This window comes from Paramisgurnus dabryanus, chromosome 1, assembly GCF_030506205.2.
Source record: "Paramisgurnus dabryanus chromosome 1, PD_genome_1.1, whole genome shotgun sequence".
Taxonomy (NCBI): domain Eukaryota; kingdom Metazoa; phylum Chordata; class Actinopteri; order Cypriniformes; family Cobitidae; genus Paramisgurnus; species Paramisgurnus dabryanus.
In genome coordinates this window covers 66,174,238-66,191,347 of record NC_133337.1, presented here as the reverse complement: position 1 = coordinate 66,191,347, position 17,110 = coordinate 66,174,238, and the positions used below count along the sequence as shown (strand labels likewise).

Sequence of the window (17,110 nt, the reverse complement as noted above, 5' to 3'; positions counted from 1 at the left end):
AAAAACATTACTACCTTGTATAATTGAACTAATTATTTAAAGAAATTGACAGATAATAATACTTTATAACGTCACATTTAGTTCCAGGCATCATTTACAAACAAATCTGACCACTTTCTAAACAATTTATTAAAGAGACTGCTATTTAATCTATTTAGTTCAATTCAGTCTGTTTAGTTCTTCAGTTCTTATGGGACATAAGATATGTATACCTTTATACTAATATTGAACTTTGAATATGAACTGTTTAGGTGCAAATGTGTACTTTTTGAAAGGCCCCAAGTACAGCTGTGGTGCATATTTTGACCCTTAATTTTCACAGAAACAAAAGGGTGCACTAGTATCTAATAGGTGTTTATGGGGTTAAAATACGATATTATTCTTTGGAATATAGTGAATTCAAATTTTTACAAAATAAACATACTCTAAAATATATACATGAGTAAGGTTTGATAAAGTAGCAAAGTTAAAATGATATCTTGTTCACAGTGTTACATAAACAATCCATTTGTTTGAAGTGTTTATTTTTCATGTAGTTTAGAAATAATAGATATATTAAGTTAAATATTAAATATAAATATGCATGCAAATGTACTTCAGGTTCTTTATTATGGAAAATGAAATGTCTTATCATCAATTTAATATTATTTTTAAATTTGCCCGGAGAATGAAAATGAAAAAAAAAAAGATAATTTAATGTTTTCATTTTTACTTTAGCATTTAATTTTCAAATTTGGGACATATTTTGTAATTTAATTTTTTATTTAATAATTTAATTAATGAATGTGAAAAAGACCAAAAAGTACCTTCCATTCTTTGTGTCTTGAGGGACCCCAAAGACGTGTTCACATCTTCATTTCACTACTATGGGATGGCTTCATATCTGGTGAACCCAGGAACCCAATATGAGTTCATGGAGAAATTCCTTAATGGAAAAGGTATGGTTTATCTTTATTTCTTTAAAATAAACATACTTTATATGTTTGCGGTTTGATAAAGTAAAATGCTTTACTGATCAAGTTACTGTGTTTTGAATTAATTACTGTGTATGGGTTTACATTATTTAACTGCTTCCTAGACTTGTTTTGGAGAGAGTCGTCATTTGAGTTGCCTTACAATGAACTTTGGATTCAGAGATATGCTGATGTGCAAATACAACAGAGGAGTTACTCGCTATCAGACAGAGAAAGAAACCATTCAGCCCTGAATCTCTGGTTGAGATTTGAATGATTTCTTGTTCACGGTCTTAGATGAACAATTTATTTGTTTGAAGTTTTTATTTTCTTGTGTAGTTTAGAAAATGACAGAGGCAGAGTTGTACACTGTATATAAAGGGATGTACCTCCCAACGGCTTTGCACCCTCCCGAAAGTCTGAAATACTATGAGGACTTCACTTTTCGCCCGGATGACATCCTGATTGTGACTTATCCTAAATCTGGTAAGTTTGTACGGTTGAACACTGTTTATTTGATTTAATGGTATATTGACATTAAGCAAATAAAGTGTATGGTTTTTGGCATATTGATTACCATTTGTAAAAGCATGCATGGGTGAACTATAATTACTGCACAGCAAAACCATTGTAATCTTTTTAGTACACCTTACAATAAGGTTATATTTGTTAAAATTAGTATATTAAATAACATTAATAAATTATTAAAACCTATATTGCTTATTGTTACTTTGTGGTGCATTAAGTAATGTTAGTTAAACTTTTAATTAAAACATAAAACAAAATTAAAATAATAGGAATTCTTCACATTTTTAATGCTTTATATATCTAAAGAATTAATATTTCTTAAACGTTTTATTTATGTAATTATTTGTTCCTGCAGTGCTGTCTAATGCTCACCATATTTAGCAAAACTAAACCTTGCCTTTGTTTTCTGTAATGTCAAAACATGCAGGTGAATTTTTTCATGTTACAAACAGAAAGAGTCATTACTTTATTGTTTCTACCTGGTCACAGGTACGACATGGATGCAGGAGATCGTGCCTCTGATAGTGAGTGAGGGAGATTTCACTCCTATACTGACTGTCCCAAACTGGGACAGGGTCCCATGGCTGGAGGAGCAGCGAGCAATGTTGCTTAATCTAGAGGAACGACCCACTCCTCGCATTTTTGCAACTCACTATCATCGGCAAATGATGAACGAGTCTTTCTTCAAAATAAAGCCGAGGGTAACATTTTAAACAAAAGTTATTTTGACAAATATTTACATTTGCATTTACAAAATGCCCAAATATAAATGTACTTTATGCATTCAAATGTACTTCAGGTTCTTTATGTCTTGAGGGACCCCAAAGACGTGTTCACATCTTCATTCCACTACTATGGGATGGCCTCATATCTGGTGAACCCAGGAACCCAAGATGAGTTCATGGAGAAATTCCTTGATGGAAAAAGTATGAATTATATCTTTATTTAGGCCTTTCTGTGTGGGGTTGGCATGTGTGGGTTTCTTACGGGTACTCACAAGACATGCATTTACCTGTAGGTGTATAGGTGTGAGTCTTCACTTCAGTCTTCCAGATCGTCAACATCTTCTGTATATTTGTCTCCTTTCAGACAGCCCAATTTATTAAAAATGCACACTATTGTTTCAGATTTTTAGTTGTTTTGGCTGTTGCATATATGTGACATATCGCAGAGGTTATTGTAGTATTGTAATATAGTATTTAGTATCTCATCCGAAAGGTACATATTGATACCAAAAGTATACGTAACTGTACATACTGGAACAAATATTAGGGCCTTTTTAAAGGGTACTGCCCCAGTGACAGTGGGGTGCATATTTAGTTCATATTATTAGTACCTTAAAGATACATATTAGTATCTCAAAGGTACATATTTGTACCAAATGCACACATAACTGTACATCCTAAAACAAATGTTAGGGCCTTTTTAATGGTGGGGACCAGTGACAGTGGGGACAAATGTTTTTCTGCAGTGTACTGGCCCACATTCTTGCAGTGAATTGGTACTTATCATAATAATTATCTTAATTATATTTTTATTTTATTAGATTAATACAAGCAAATGTGATGCGTGGCATGTGAGTACTGAGAAAAACAATTATAAGCATCCTAATTTAATGTATCACCACAAAACAAAAAATGACATTGGTAGAATGCAAAGTGATGAAGACACACATTATGAGTTATTCTGCTTTTAGTATAGAACATCTTTTAATAGAGCCTTTGCATGTCTTTAGATTGAATATCTCATGTACATGAAAATTGTGTTAGAAATGGAAACTCATCATTACATTTGTATTAATGTTTATGTATTAATATGCTTGATATCAGTATTATGTAAAGTGTCTTCCTTGCATTTAAAAAGATTATCACACCACACATTTTAAATTTGGGGACATGCTTTTCTATTTCCAGTCATGTTTGGCTCTTGGTTCGATCACGTGAAAGGGTGGCTGAATGCTGAGGAACCCACACTGCACATTTTTTATGAAGAAATGATAGCTGTAAGTATACCAGGAATCAAACTACATAGTGATGTGCATGTCAGTTTCTTATTGTTATTTATAACACCTGTTACTACAGCATTTACAGTTTTTTAAAAAAAATACAAATAAAGAGTTCAGGTGCAAAACCCTGACACGTTTTCTTGTAAATGAGCATTTTTTTCAGGCTCTTACACAGTAAACCATTGCAATCAGAGTAAGATTGTGTTCTGTTTTCTGACTTGAAAAACTAAAAACCGGATTTAACAGGATTTGAAGGCATCTGTGGAGAAAATTGCCCAGTTTCTTGGAAAATCTTTGAGCGCAGAAGTAATTGAGAAAATAGCTGACCAGTGTGTCTTCAAGAACATGAAGCAAAACAAGATGTCCAACTATTCTCTGGTTCCACAAGAGTTTATGGACCAAAAGAAAACTGAATTTTTGAGAAAGGGTAAAATATACAATATTCTATAACACACACATATCTCCCCTCCTCCAAATGTATTTTGAAAAGATATTGTGATTGTTTCAAAATCATTTTAATTTAATCCAGTGGTTCATGCAAGGTTTTTTTTGTTTCTGTCAGGAATTGCTGGTGACTGGAAGAATCATTTCTCTGAGGCTCAAGAGCAGCGATTTAATGCTGTGTACAAAGACAAAATGAAAGATGTGAAATTTAAATTTATGTGGGACTGAAATAAATTATTTATTCTTACCTGCTAAACATATTAACCCTTTCATTCATTTTATATATCCCTGCATATTTATATATTACTTATATATTACTTCCTTTCTTCAGTTAAAGACAAACATATTACATATATATTTTAAATTAAAATCTTTTTATTTTTGAGTCAACTTATTCAAAAAACACATCCATCAAAAGACAGTAGGTTAATACAAGTATTGTCTTGAATCAAACTGATATGCTTGTGGGAAAAACTATTAACCATCCATGCATTCATAACAGTTGTAAGCCAAACAAATGTAGGTAGAACGTATGTTTTTGAAAACGTTTGTTTTAAATTCCAGTAGATTTAATATTATCCATCTATATATAACCAACCTTTCAAATTTTTAGAGAGACTTGTAAACAGAGTGCATAAACAGAGTAAATTAAAAATCGTGACAGATGTTTCATTTACAGGTGTTTTTTCAGATGCTTTTAAGCCTTTCCTGGTAACACTTTACAAAAAGGTTAATTAGTTAACATAAGTTAACAACATTGATTAACATGAACTAATAATGAACTGCAGTGCATTCACCGTATTAATCTTTGTCAATGTTCATATAAACAATTACTAATACTTTTTAAAAATCTTGTTAACGTTAGTTAATGCACCGTGAACTAATATAAACAAACAATTAAAAGCTTTATTTCTATTAACTATCATTAACAAAGATTAATAAATACTTTAACAAATGTATTGTTTATGGTTTGTTAGTTAATACATTAACTAATGTACCTTATTGTAAAGTGTTACCCCTTCCCTAATCAAACTTAAAATTTGTAAAATACTAAGTGTGTTTTTAAAAACAATTTGTACAAACAGCACAACATCAGATAACATGCAAAAGCCTGAAACTTGTTCAAAATTCTTAGTTCATTTCTCAAAAGTACATTTTTACATCAGTTAATATGTCAGTGTTATAAAAATGGCATTGTTCGTGAACAAGAAAAATGTTTAGCCACGTTGTCGATATGACAAGATAAGACAATTATAGGTGTCTTTTCTTGAGGTAAGTCTTGAAACACAAACCTAAAATGCAGGTCTCAAAAGGTAACAAAATAAAAAGTAGTTTCTCAAGGACTGGAAACAGGTAAATACTACAATAAAAAAGAGTTTCCAAGCAAGTATCCACAAAGCTTTTGGCAAAAGTCTCACAAAAAAAATCCTAGATCAGTTAGAGCAAACAAAAGCATTTCAATACTGAGCAAAGATACAAAAGCTTGGTCTTTTATACACTCACACAAATACTAAAAAACTAGACACTGGTGATATCAATGAGATAATCATGATCAGAGGGAAGTTTGTGGAAGGACTTGTGTTCTCCGTCTCCCTCTGCTGGACGTACCGTGGTGTGACATATGGCTGCTTTTTCGATTTCAAGTATGAAGTTACTCATTGGGGTATGTGAAATATTATTTGCAAGTAGATGGACATAATTCATATTTACATCTTTACTGTTTCTGTTGAGAAGTAACACATATTGTGGTATTAAATAAAGCAGTACAAATACAAAATAACAAAACTTGAAAAGTTTACTGTATGTTAAAAAAAAATCTCAACTCAAAATGTTCTCCTGATAGACATTCTGCTATCCAAGGCTATCAGGTAGATTCTCATCCACATCAAAAAGCAAAGAATCACTCAGAATGTCTTATACAGTGATCTAACAATTCACACATTTATTCCCTTTAAGCAATTTATCAATTCAGTTCACATTTACAAAAGTCCACACTAAAAATAAATGAACATAAATAATTTATTTAATTTATTTAATAAACATTAAAGAAATGGAAAAACAGATTCTGATAAAAAGGTCAACCATTCTGCATCTCATGCGATGAACTAATTCCTAAATATTTTGAAGTGTAAGGGTATTCAGAAACCATGTATTTTGATGTAAATGACTTAAGCAATTAAAAATGTAGCCAACAGCAGACAATTGTACATAATCATCAATCATGAGTGTAAGCATTTGTAATTTGTCCAAAACAATGAGAATTAGCTTTTATGTTGTGCACAACTGACTTGATGTGGAGGTTGAACAAAGATCATTTCTGATCTGAGAAATGCTCCAAAGCGTACGAGAAAACTTTAATATCAAAATGACTTGTATATTTACAGTTTACTCCACACCGCTATGGGGCGACGGTGCCCCTCTGATGTTAAACTCATACAGAATGCTTTCAAAGATAAACAAGCTTATTTAAAACAACACGCGCTCTGCCCGCCGCGCGCTCACTGACTGCACTGCACTGAAGAATAAAGACAGCGACTACAACTGGTTAGGGTTTACCTCAGCTTATGTGCCTTAAAAGTTTTTATATGTTTATTTTAACTGACAAGATGTATAACATTTATTGTGGTACTTATTTTGGCTGTAAAACCCCCAACCATTTCGTTTTATCGTATTTTAACGTATATTTTGCTCAATTTCCGCATATTTCATTAATATAAAGTTTTTGGCCAACACTTTTAAGGGCAATATACCTTTTTTTAGTCTGATACAAAGACACTGATTTGTATCATGAAAAAAATGAATAATACTAACGTTAGTCAGTTTTAAAAAATAAGCAATTCATTAGGTGCAGTGAGATGGCTAAAAGAGCACGAGGACACATTTTATTGAAATCATTTGGTTTTGAATTCACAGTGAAGTTATACACCAACGTTATATCAGGAGAACATATTGATCCACATGAGAAAAGAAAATACAGAAGACAATGGCAGACACATTTGGAAGGAGAATTGACTCTGAAAGAGGTCAAGGGTCTCTGAGGTCTTTCTCCTACCTGCATGATGAAGAAATATCCTCGACTTCAGGAACAAATCAAAGTATTGTACATTTCTTTACTTCTGGTACCCTTTGATGCAGTTTCATTTATATGCCATGGGAATTTTATCACGCCCTAAAATTCAGTTTTAATTATAAACTGTGTATTATTGTATAATGCGAAAAATGAAATATTAAAATATGCATTGCATTCTGAATCTGTTATGATGATTTTATCAAAATCATCATACATTTGCATTAGCAAAAATGTCGGTGTTACTAATTAAATATTGGTTTATCAGGCACCTCACTGGAAGTACTAAAACAGGAAGTTGTCAGCCTGATACAATCATTCCCAGAGGGGGTTGAGGTGTCCAAATTGACAAATGTGTACAGGAGGGTCTATGGCAAGCGATTTGGACCCCTGACCAATTACGGTTTGGCAGGCATCCAGGGCCTCTTGGATGACCTTGGTGACCAACTCTGTGTGGAAAGGATCTACAATAAAAACATGATCAAATCACTAGTACAAGTTAACAAGCTGCCATTTCCCTTTAATGAAGGTATGAACTGAAAACAAAATTGCTTTGCCTGACTATAATGTCATTTTAGCGATGTGCTAACAAATGGCATAGGTCTGGTCAGTTTTTGCCTTTTAGCAAACAATTTAACCTTTAGAGAAAGTACTGTAGGTTACAGTAGACTGGTATAATGGTTAATCTGACATTTGTTAATCAGTGTAATTTTGTCTTCACTAATTGCCTTACAAATAACATCAAATAGGTCAGGGGTTTTCAAACTTTTTGTGTTTGCGGACCACTATTTGTAATCAAGAATTTTCATGGACCACCTCATAATACTCATAATATAATATGTCTACACAAAGTCCTGAATTTATCTGCACCTCTAAATAGGCTTACTAGCACTAAAACTATAACTGGTCATCACATCAGTACAACAGATTCTTAAAAAAAAAAAAATTCTTAAAAAAATATATTATTTTATATTTTATTTTGCCTTTACACGGACCACCTGCAGTACCCTCACGGACCACTAGTGGTCCGCGGACCACAGTTTGGGAATGGCCGAAATAGGTGATCCTGTCTGTAAAAGCAGGCTAAAGTCTCATAATCTGATTATGAGAAAATGAGAATCGAAGTTTGATTTTAACCATTAATTTTACTATGATTTCAATCATTGACCTGACTTTAAAGATATGAATATCGCAAATTGTTTGATATATTATGCAGGATGATTTTATGTGGAAAATAGTCAATCACAAAGAAACTAGCTGTGATTTCACAGGCAGGGTCATAAATTATTTTGTTCTTTATTTAGCACTTAGTCTGTATGGCAGTAACAGTTTGTTAAAACAAATGGCAACTTATATTAGTGTTTTATGTCTAGCGTTTCTATTCTAAATTTTGATTCTGTGTTTGTTTACAGATGACGCTCCAAAGAGAGCAATTTGTAAGAGAGTTATCAAAACTGTGAGGAAGCACCCAGAAGGAATTTCCTTTAATAAGTTAGCAGAGACTTTTGCTCGGAGGTTTCAACAGGAGCTTTTGCCCGCTGAATTTGGATTCCCATCAATGGAAGCTTTTGTGTCGTCTCTTGAGGGCCTGCAGGTGGAAGATGGCAAGGTCTTTCACAGGTGTCACTCAGTTGCACGTCTATCAGGTACTGATATCACAGTATTGCATCATTTTAGTATGGATTTAGTCACTGAATGTTGTGGTTTTGCTGAGTAATATTTGTTGTCTTGGTTTGCATCTTTGTTGGTCCTGTACAACGGAATATAAGCCCCTAACCCAGTCCTTATCATTAGTAGGCCTGTCGCTATAATAACTATATCGACTTACGAACATGACGTCTGTAGTTTTTTGAGAGGCGATATATATTAGTGTTTACATGTGTGTTTGTTTGCAAAAAAAATGAATATCATTAGCATTTTAGCCTATCGCGATTGCCTCTGCCTGCTGTCTGTCTCGAAAGATTGGCACGCGGAGCTCAGGGTCCATATGTGCGCGCGCTTGCACACACAGATAGAAAGAGAGAGAGTGGACAGTGACAGGCGAGGAGAAAGCTACTCAAGCTGAAATTTCGTGTTTTTATGCTGGATACATACAGTTTGAAAGAATAAATCCGACTGGAATTGGATTTAAAGCTAAGTTAAACCCACATCTCCTACTCGAGGAGAGGAAATTAACGTAAACATGCCATTATCTCTACTTTGTTCAAAAACTGACTCAATAAAAAGAGCTATAGAAAAAATTTAAAGTCATCTGAAACATAACCATAACATCCAGTGTTTAGATCTGAAGTATAACTTTTATAAATGTGTGACGTACGTGTACATAATGGTGCATACTTGCAGATGTGATCCGAGTAAACACTCAAAGCAATTAACCCTGTCATGCTGGGATTTATACTGAACAATCTATTAGCTGTTCAAAATTGAAATACATATTTCATAATATTTATTTATGTTTTGAATATTTAGAATATTTGTTTTTCTTACATTCCAATTTCATATTAATATTTCATATTTTTCATCTAAATATTCTTAAAAATCAAAGTTGTGTTCTTAGAAAGGATGTACTTGCATTATTATGCTATTATACTATCGACTTTGCCATTATTTCTGGGGCAATTAACCGACTTAGCACTAAACCTAATCTGAAGCTATTGACCCTAGAACATGTTGAACTTGTTGGTAGGTGGACTGAGGCTGCGTCTCAATCAGCTCCCTTGTTCAGTAGTCAGGGTACCGATTAGGGACAATAATGAAAGTGTTTTTCATAATATACTTATCATTTAAGAGTGTTTAAAAATTAAGTCTGAGAGATGTTGGTTTTGCCGGTTGTTAATGAATAACAGCTGTAATTATCACGATGTGCAGTCACGTCACAGGAAACTAAGTAGTGTCCCAATGTGAAGTGTGCTAGGGTCCTTACCAGTGCCTGTACCTGTGTACACGATATACTGACACAACCTCGAGTCACTGCGCTTCAGGGTCATGTTTAGATATGGCTTCTTATTTGACCAATAGAGTTTTAGCTGGCAACGGCGAATGGCATGGTGGATTGTGTTCACCGACAATGTTTTCTGGAAGTATTCCAGAGCCCATGTTATGATTTCCATTACAGTAGCATTCCTGTATGTGATGCAGTGCCGTCTAAGGGCCCGAAGATCACAGGCATCCAGTCTGGTTTTCCGACCTTGACCCTTACGCACAGAGATTGTTCCAGATTCTCTGAATCTTTGGATGATATTATGCACTGTAGATGATGATAACTCAGAAAACTATTCGGAGAAACTCTGAAAACTATTTTTCGCAGCAGCATTGGGAGAATTGGTGATTCTCTGCCCATCTTGACTTCTGACAGACACTGCCCTTCTGGCAGGCTTTTTTATACCCAATCATGTTGCCAGTTGACCTAATAAGTTGCAAATTAGTCCTTAAGCTGTTCCTTATATGTACATTAAAATTTTCTGGCCTCTTATTGCTACCTGTCCCAACTTTTTTTGGAATGTGTAGCTCTCATGAAATCCAAAATGAGCCAATATTTGGAATGACATTTCAAAATGTCTTACTTTCTACATTTGATATGTTGTTTATATTCTATTGTAAATAAAATATAAGTTTATGAGATTTGTAAATTATTCCATTCCTTTTTCACTCACAATTTCTACAGTGTCCCAACTTTTTCTGATTTGGGGTTGTACAATAAATCACCAGTTAGGCCTGGTTTACAAAAATGACTTCAGCGTTTAACATGTAAAGATTATGCCAGCAGTTTTTTTTCACATTTTATTCTCTTTGAAGCAAATGTTATATAAGAATTATTAGCATCTGGAATGCATCTACTTTACATCAGTAGTGTAAGTAGATCCCCTTTGTGGCCACTCAGAAATCTCATAGCAATTTGGTTTTAATAGTTTTTCAGTAAAATTGTTTATTCTGAGATGATATAAATAATTTAAAGGGGCCATGACATGAAAATCTGACTTTTTCCATGTTTAAGTGCTATGATTGGGTCCCTAGTGATGCTATCAACCTAGAAAATTTGAAAAAGATCAACCCAGTAACTTAGTTTTGGTAAACCATTCTCTACAAGCACATGAAAAAATAGGTCGTTGAAATTTGGCTCTCCTTATGATGTCATAAGGAGCTCTTATTATAATAATCCAACCCCTTAATCCAACCACAGCACTGCCATTTAGTGCAGAGAGAAAATAATTCACAGAACAATTGAGTTTCAATTTCAACAAACCACCATCATTGTGATCAGTGTTTGCACTTGATCTGCACATGTGCATTTTAGAGGACACACCCAAAACGGCACATTTTTGCACACACCTACAAAGTGGCAATTTTAACATGCTATAATAAATTATTTATATGGTATTTTGAGCTAAAACTTCACACATGTGCTCTGGGGACACCAAAGATGTATTTGACATCTTAAAAAAGTCCTGTGACATGGGCCCTTTAATATCTATATAATTAATTAAATATGTAATTATGCATATACACATAATGGGGAGGTGATCTTCCCAAAAAATATTTTACAATCTTTATCACAAACTATTATGATTTACAAATTAGAGATGTACTGGAAAATTGCAAAATTTTAAAACATTAAAAAAAATAGCATTTAAGAATCAGATGTCAAAATAGTTATTACAGTTTTTCTTGGTTGCTTAAACACATTTCTTGAAACTATGCCTCATTCTCAAAACAGTTAACACAAATCCATAACATCTCATCCAATTCTCCAAACATCCTATTTTCAGGTCAAAATGAAGCTCTACACTTAAAAACAATCAACCATTTTCCCTCAGACATCACACACAAGCTTTTAAAGGCGCAAAAGAGGATGTTTTCCGCCGACTGAGAATCCAAAAATGGTTACTGAGTTTTTTAAATGAGCGCATGCGTAAGAACAGCCTCCCTCCTTCACAGCTCATTTCTAAGGAACGCCTTCCAAAACTCGTGCACGAATATTTGAACACGAGTGTTTGTTTACCACCGGCATATGCTGTGTCGCGTCAGTGGATTCATTATGTGAAATGATATGATATGATAATAAACACATAAGACGTTAAAACGTTAGATCAGTCGACGCTACTCCCATTTCAACTAGCATGTAGCAGGCTGGTCACTGCCTTACAACTACAGTACAAGAACAACGTCGATATACTTGAATAACAGAACAACAATAATTATTCCACAAAGAAAGAATAATCACTGTTACCTGTCGGGAAGAATTTTTGTAAACTGCGTTTCTGTCTCGACACCTCTCTGTTCTTTCATTGCTCTCCAGCGTTGAAATGTTTCTCCAATAACGACTCTGGCTACATTACGTTCTTCTGACAATTTTCTCCTATTCCCAGCGGCTTAAAAAAAGTTTTCTTTTGCGTCCTCCTTTGGGTTTTTTCTCTTCCATGGTGCAAATTTGAGGAGGAAAGCAGGATCGACAATGAAAACAAACCGAAACTTAAGACGGAGTTTCATGCGCTATGCGCATGCGTCGCCTGTGTAAAGTTAATGGAGCACGACATCTCACAAGGATCGTAATGGCAGTGATTGACAAGCCAGAGGGCCAATCGCTGATGCGATGACCGCATGAACAATTGGCTGATGTTTTTAAGGCCCTATCTTGTGCACAGATGACGTATATTAATATTATTAATTTCAGTGCACCTAATAAATAGTCTTTAATCATTTAGTAAAGACAGTTTCAAGTAATATTGCAAAAATGTATAAAATGTATTAAACATTTGCACCTTTAAAAAACACACACACTACAACATTATTACACACTGGTGAACGTAATTCAAAACAATATATCCAAAACTGGTAAGTTGCTTGTGGTTCTTCCCCTCAAAAACCTTTTCATATGACCAAAAAAGACACAATCAGTGTATGCATTAGCACATTTTTATTCATTCATGTGCTACACAGCACAACTGTAAAACATTTTTAAAAAATGATTCCACCTCAACATCCCGTCTTTGTTCTGGGTCAGGCCAGAGAATCTAGAGAGCATCACAGGCTATATTTGCCCTAGCCAAACAGCGAGGGTAAAATCCTCTTGCATGATCCACCCCTGGCATTCATCTACTGATATGTCTATCTGTATGGAAGGCAATTTTATGCATTTCTTTATTCCAGTAGCATAATCCAACAATGTATGCACACTAAAGTTACAGAGCAGTCTTACTGTAAGTACATCTATCTGTTTATCTCCATGAAGGCCCTGAAGATGGAGGCAACAGTGACGCAACTCAAATTAGGCTTTAAACACTTCAACTTGTTGCTCAGCCCCCTCATAGTCATACCATGGACAAGGACATGGTCAGCTAGAGTGGCTCGAATTTCATCTGAGACTGCTTGTCACCTTGCCCTTCATCTCCCTCCTCCTCTGTGACCGCGTCCTCTTCCTCCTCCTTCACAAAGTCCTCCTCCTTCACCATGTCCTCTTCCTCTCCGTCCCCCTCCTCCTCGATCAGTGAACTGATTCAGGCCCTGTTATCTATCTTTTGAAGGATCTGATTGATGTGTGTTCAATTTTGACACTTAGGGCCCTATTTTAACGATCTAAGCACATTGTCTAAAGCGCACAGCGCAACGTCTAAATGGGTGTGTCCGAATCCACTTTTGCTAATTTAATGACGGGAAAAATGGTTTGTGCGCCGAGGGCATGGTCGAAAAGGGTTGGTCCTATTTTTTTAATGATTAATGGGAGTATTTTGGGCGTAACTTGCAATAAACCAATGAGAGTCTCAGCTCTCCTCCCCTTTAAAAGCCAGTTGCGCTGGTGCTATGTCTAATCCCTATTTAGATGACGGACTTTGTAAACTGAAAAACTAAGCTGAGGAAGAAGATCCCCAGTTTAAGATTAATGTTAAATAATTGTGTTGTTTTACACTTGTATTGAAATTGTTATTTTTTCATTAAAACCTTTAAAACCCGTTTTCATTTAGTCATGGAAGTAAAAAAGCAGGATTTTAATTGCTTTAAATGTATGGCTAGCCAATATCATCAAAAAATAATTAAAAAGTTTGTAAGAAAAGGTTTGTACTGTAAAAACACATTATTTGTTACAAACAGGAGATAAAGAATTTACAAACGGCTCTCCGCAAGGTTCAGCACTTGGACAGCGTCAGTTTTTTTAAGGATTACTTAAAAATGTTTCTCATCTCACCATATCCACAGGTACAGAGTCATCATATACAATAAATCCGTGAGGTAGCATTTAAAAACATTTAAAAACAGATGCATTTGTTTAAAGCAAAGCATTTATTTACTTACCAGGTTGCAGGTGAAGCAGCTCTTTGTCCCTTCTAACGTCCCTTCTAACCCCCAGGGGCGCAAAAGGGGGCGCAAATGCATTTGCTATTTAAACAACGCGGCGCTAAATGTGAAAATTATAATTGCGCAGGGTGGAAACTAGCAAAAGACACTTGCATCGCGCATTGCGCTGCATTGCGCCGGGTGTAAGATAGAGCCCTTAGTGTTTCCACCTTGGTAATTGTTTGCTATTTAAGCCTAAGCTGTGCCGACTTGAGTGAGCAGTATTGAATGCTAGTGCTTTCCATATGACCAGATGGTGTAAGCACTGAGAAATGTAGGGATTTTTTGAAGTAACAGTTCACCAAATTTGACTCACGTGTTAAAGCAGAGGAATAGTGTTTATAGTTCGCCAAAATGATTGTGCTTCTTGAAAAGTGGCGTTACGGTTTTGAAATTTTAGTTCAAAAGCCTGGTTATAGTGTATAAGCAATCAAGAACAACTGTAATACCTGAGTAAACTTTATTTTAAATATTAAAGTTTAAATATTAAAATAATCAGCAAGCAATATACCATACATAAGCTCAAATAAGTAAAATGTAAAGAGCACCAATTGTCCGATTCATGATTTTACATTTCCTTTGGTGTGTAAGTGTGTATAAGTACATATAACAATATGTAAAAAGTACAAACCCCAAGGTAAACGATGACGCGAGTTATCGTATCTAACTTAATCTCTTTTCTTGGACTACAACAATCACACGGATTGTAGGCAACAGTTTCATTACCTCGTAAACCACATATACCACCCCCCCCACACACACACACTTAATATCTTTATGTCATCCTTCAGCTCCCCTGCCTTCTAGATATTGGCTTTGGTGCTTAAAATCTTCTGTTGTTTTTCACTATCTGTCATGGAGGTTGCTTTAGCAGCTACTATATGACCACATAATAGCTGACTGTTTCGTTTTATAAGCAGTTGCATAATAAGTCAGATCAAGCAGCGGCTTGAAGTATCATGTTTCAGTAAATGCAAGTATGTACTGGCGGTCACCAGATAGAGGCTGAACAAACAGCTGAGTCACATGACTTCCCTAGAAACAGAAACCATTAGATCAACTGAGAGAGTGGAAAGGAAAACGAAACCTAAGGGTGTACCTTATGCCCTCCTCTGTCATTCACCAAAACAAAACACACTACATACAGTACACCGTTCCCCGTGCTGACACGGCTGCTATGGTCTGATAAAGTCTGGCATAAACATTTCTAATTGTGTGCACATACAGGTAGGGTATGATTTTGACTTTGAGACGATCTTTATTTATGGCCTCGATAGATTCCCTATTTTCTAGAAATGAGACTAATAGCTGACAGTTTCAGTTTCTTTTCTTATTGTTTTTTTTATTATGGTTAAGGGAGGAGTCTAGTATAAAATAGCACACAGAGGTATTGGTTGTTTGCTTGGGCAGTTTAGTTCAGCATTCAGCAAAGATATGGTTTGTAAGGTCAGTAGTATTTATTTTAAATAATTTACATTTTGTCTTTTAATTAGATGTGTTTATTTGAGTTTCAAATTGTTTAATTGACAAGTTTTATTTATTTAGTCACACTGTATTGTACATTTAGTGTTCATGTTACAGTAAATTGCAATAGTAGAGTCATATGAACAACAGATCATTTATATTATATATTATATGTATGATTTTGTAAAACAGGTTTAATAGGTTTGATGTAAGGTTTGATTAGTATAATGTGTATTGAACATAATTGTGATATGTAGTGTGTTAATAATTATAAATTGTGATCATAGACAGAGGTTTAAATATAATTGATGTTAATGATATTCATTGAGAACATTAAAGACATTAAAAATTAACATTAAAATTAACCTTGTAATCTAATTATGAGATATTCACTCTGTCTGAAACCGCATATTGTGACAGTAGGTACTGAATTAGATTAAGTACCTACTCTTCGACCATAGGTACTATATAGTATAAATATGGATAGTATGAATAAATTCGGACGCACTACATCCACCAAGATGTCACATCCGACATCACGTGACACTTCAGCATAACTACAAGTTAACTTAACTCCTCTTCCGGGGCTCACGGGATAGAAAAGTATCCACTGAATGAACACTTCAGGATTTTGCCAGAAGTAGTAGGTCACCTGGGTACTTGTTTTTCAAATCCTGAATTCGGACATATACAACTCACATCGCCTACTGCTTTTCAACTTCTTTAAAGCATGAAAGTAGGTGTTTTCGGACGCAGCGTTGGAGAATCAAAGTTTGATTTCAATCTTTGACATGACTTTACTCATTCAATATTAAAGATATCAAGGTTATATTTTCACAGAATGTTCTTTACGCAGGATGATTTGAAATCACAAAAAAATTACTGTTTTTACTTGAAATGCTTACTATTGTGTATGTTTACAGATATAAAGATGGGTGACGCTGCTAATAAAGAAATTGGTAAGAAAGTTATCAAGATTGTGAAGAAGCAATCTGAAGGAATTTGCATTAATAAGATGGCAGAGATTTTTGCTCAGAGATATAAACAGAAGCTTTCGCCAACTGAACTTGGATTCCCATCAATGGAAGCATTTGTGACGTCTCTCAAGGGCCTGAATGTGGAAGATGGCAAGGTCTTTCACAGGATTAACATGGTCAATCGTCTGTCAGGTACTGATGTCACAGTATTTGCGACAATTTCATATGAAGTTAGTTACTGAATGTTTTGGTTTTGTTAAGTAAGGCATTTTTGTTGGTTAGTGGACTGAGTCACATAAATGTACATTTAAAGTAGTATGTAAATATGTGTTATGTAAAATAG

The 17,110-nt window shown here is 34.6% G+C and overlaps 2 protein-coding genes across 5 annotated transcripts in view; both read left to right on the top strand.

Moving 5' to 3' along the window:
- The first annotated feature begins 1,143 nt into the window (after nucleotides 1-1,143).
- Nucleotides 1,144-4,190, top strand: LOC135739407 (sulfotransferase 2B1-like). Its single transcript, XM_065257671.2, has 6 exons — nucleotides 1,144-1,439; nucleotides 1,971-2,182; nucleotides 2,281-2,407; nucleotides 3,395-3,483; nucleotides 3,733-3,913; nucleotides 4,049-4,190. Exons 1-6 carry the CDS (start codon nucleotides 1,301-1,303, stop codon nucleotides 4,156-4,158), a joined length of 858 nt encoding a protein of 285 aa, XP_065113743.2. The 5' UTR covers nucleotides 1,144-1,300; the 3' UTR covers nucleotides 4,159-4,190.
- Nucleotides 4,191-6,843: 2,653 nt separating this feature from the next.
- The window catches only part of LOC135734657 (uncharacterized), a 62,611-nt gene continuing 52,344 nt past the window's right edge, over nucleotides 6,844-17,110 (top strand). For 3 of the 4 annotated variants that reach the window (XM_065253532.2, XM_073815876.1, XM_065253531.2), the window contains exons 1-4: nucleotides 6,844-7,025; nucleotides 7,266-7,526; nucleotides 8,410-8,643; nucleotides 16,714-16,959. In XM_065253532.2, the coding sequence (XP_065109604.1) occupies nucleotides 6,914-7,025; nucleotides 7,266-7,526; nucleotides 8,410-8,643; nucleotides 16,714-16,959 (853 nt within the window). In that variant the 5' untranslated portion in view covers nucleotides 6,844-6,913. Of the gene's footprint in view, nucleotides 7,026-7,265; nucleotides 7,527-8,409; nucleotides 8,644-15,710; nucleotides 15,773-16,713; nucleotides 16,960-17,110 lie in introns of those variants that run through there. The other variant, XM_065253533.2, reaches the window with a different exon arrangement.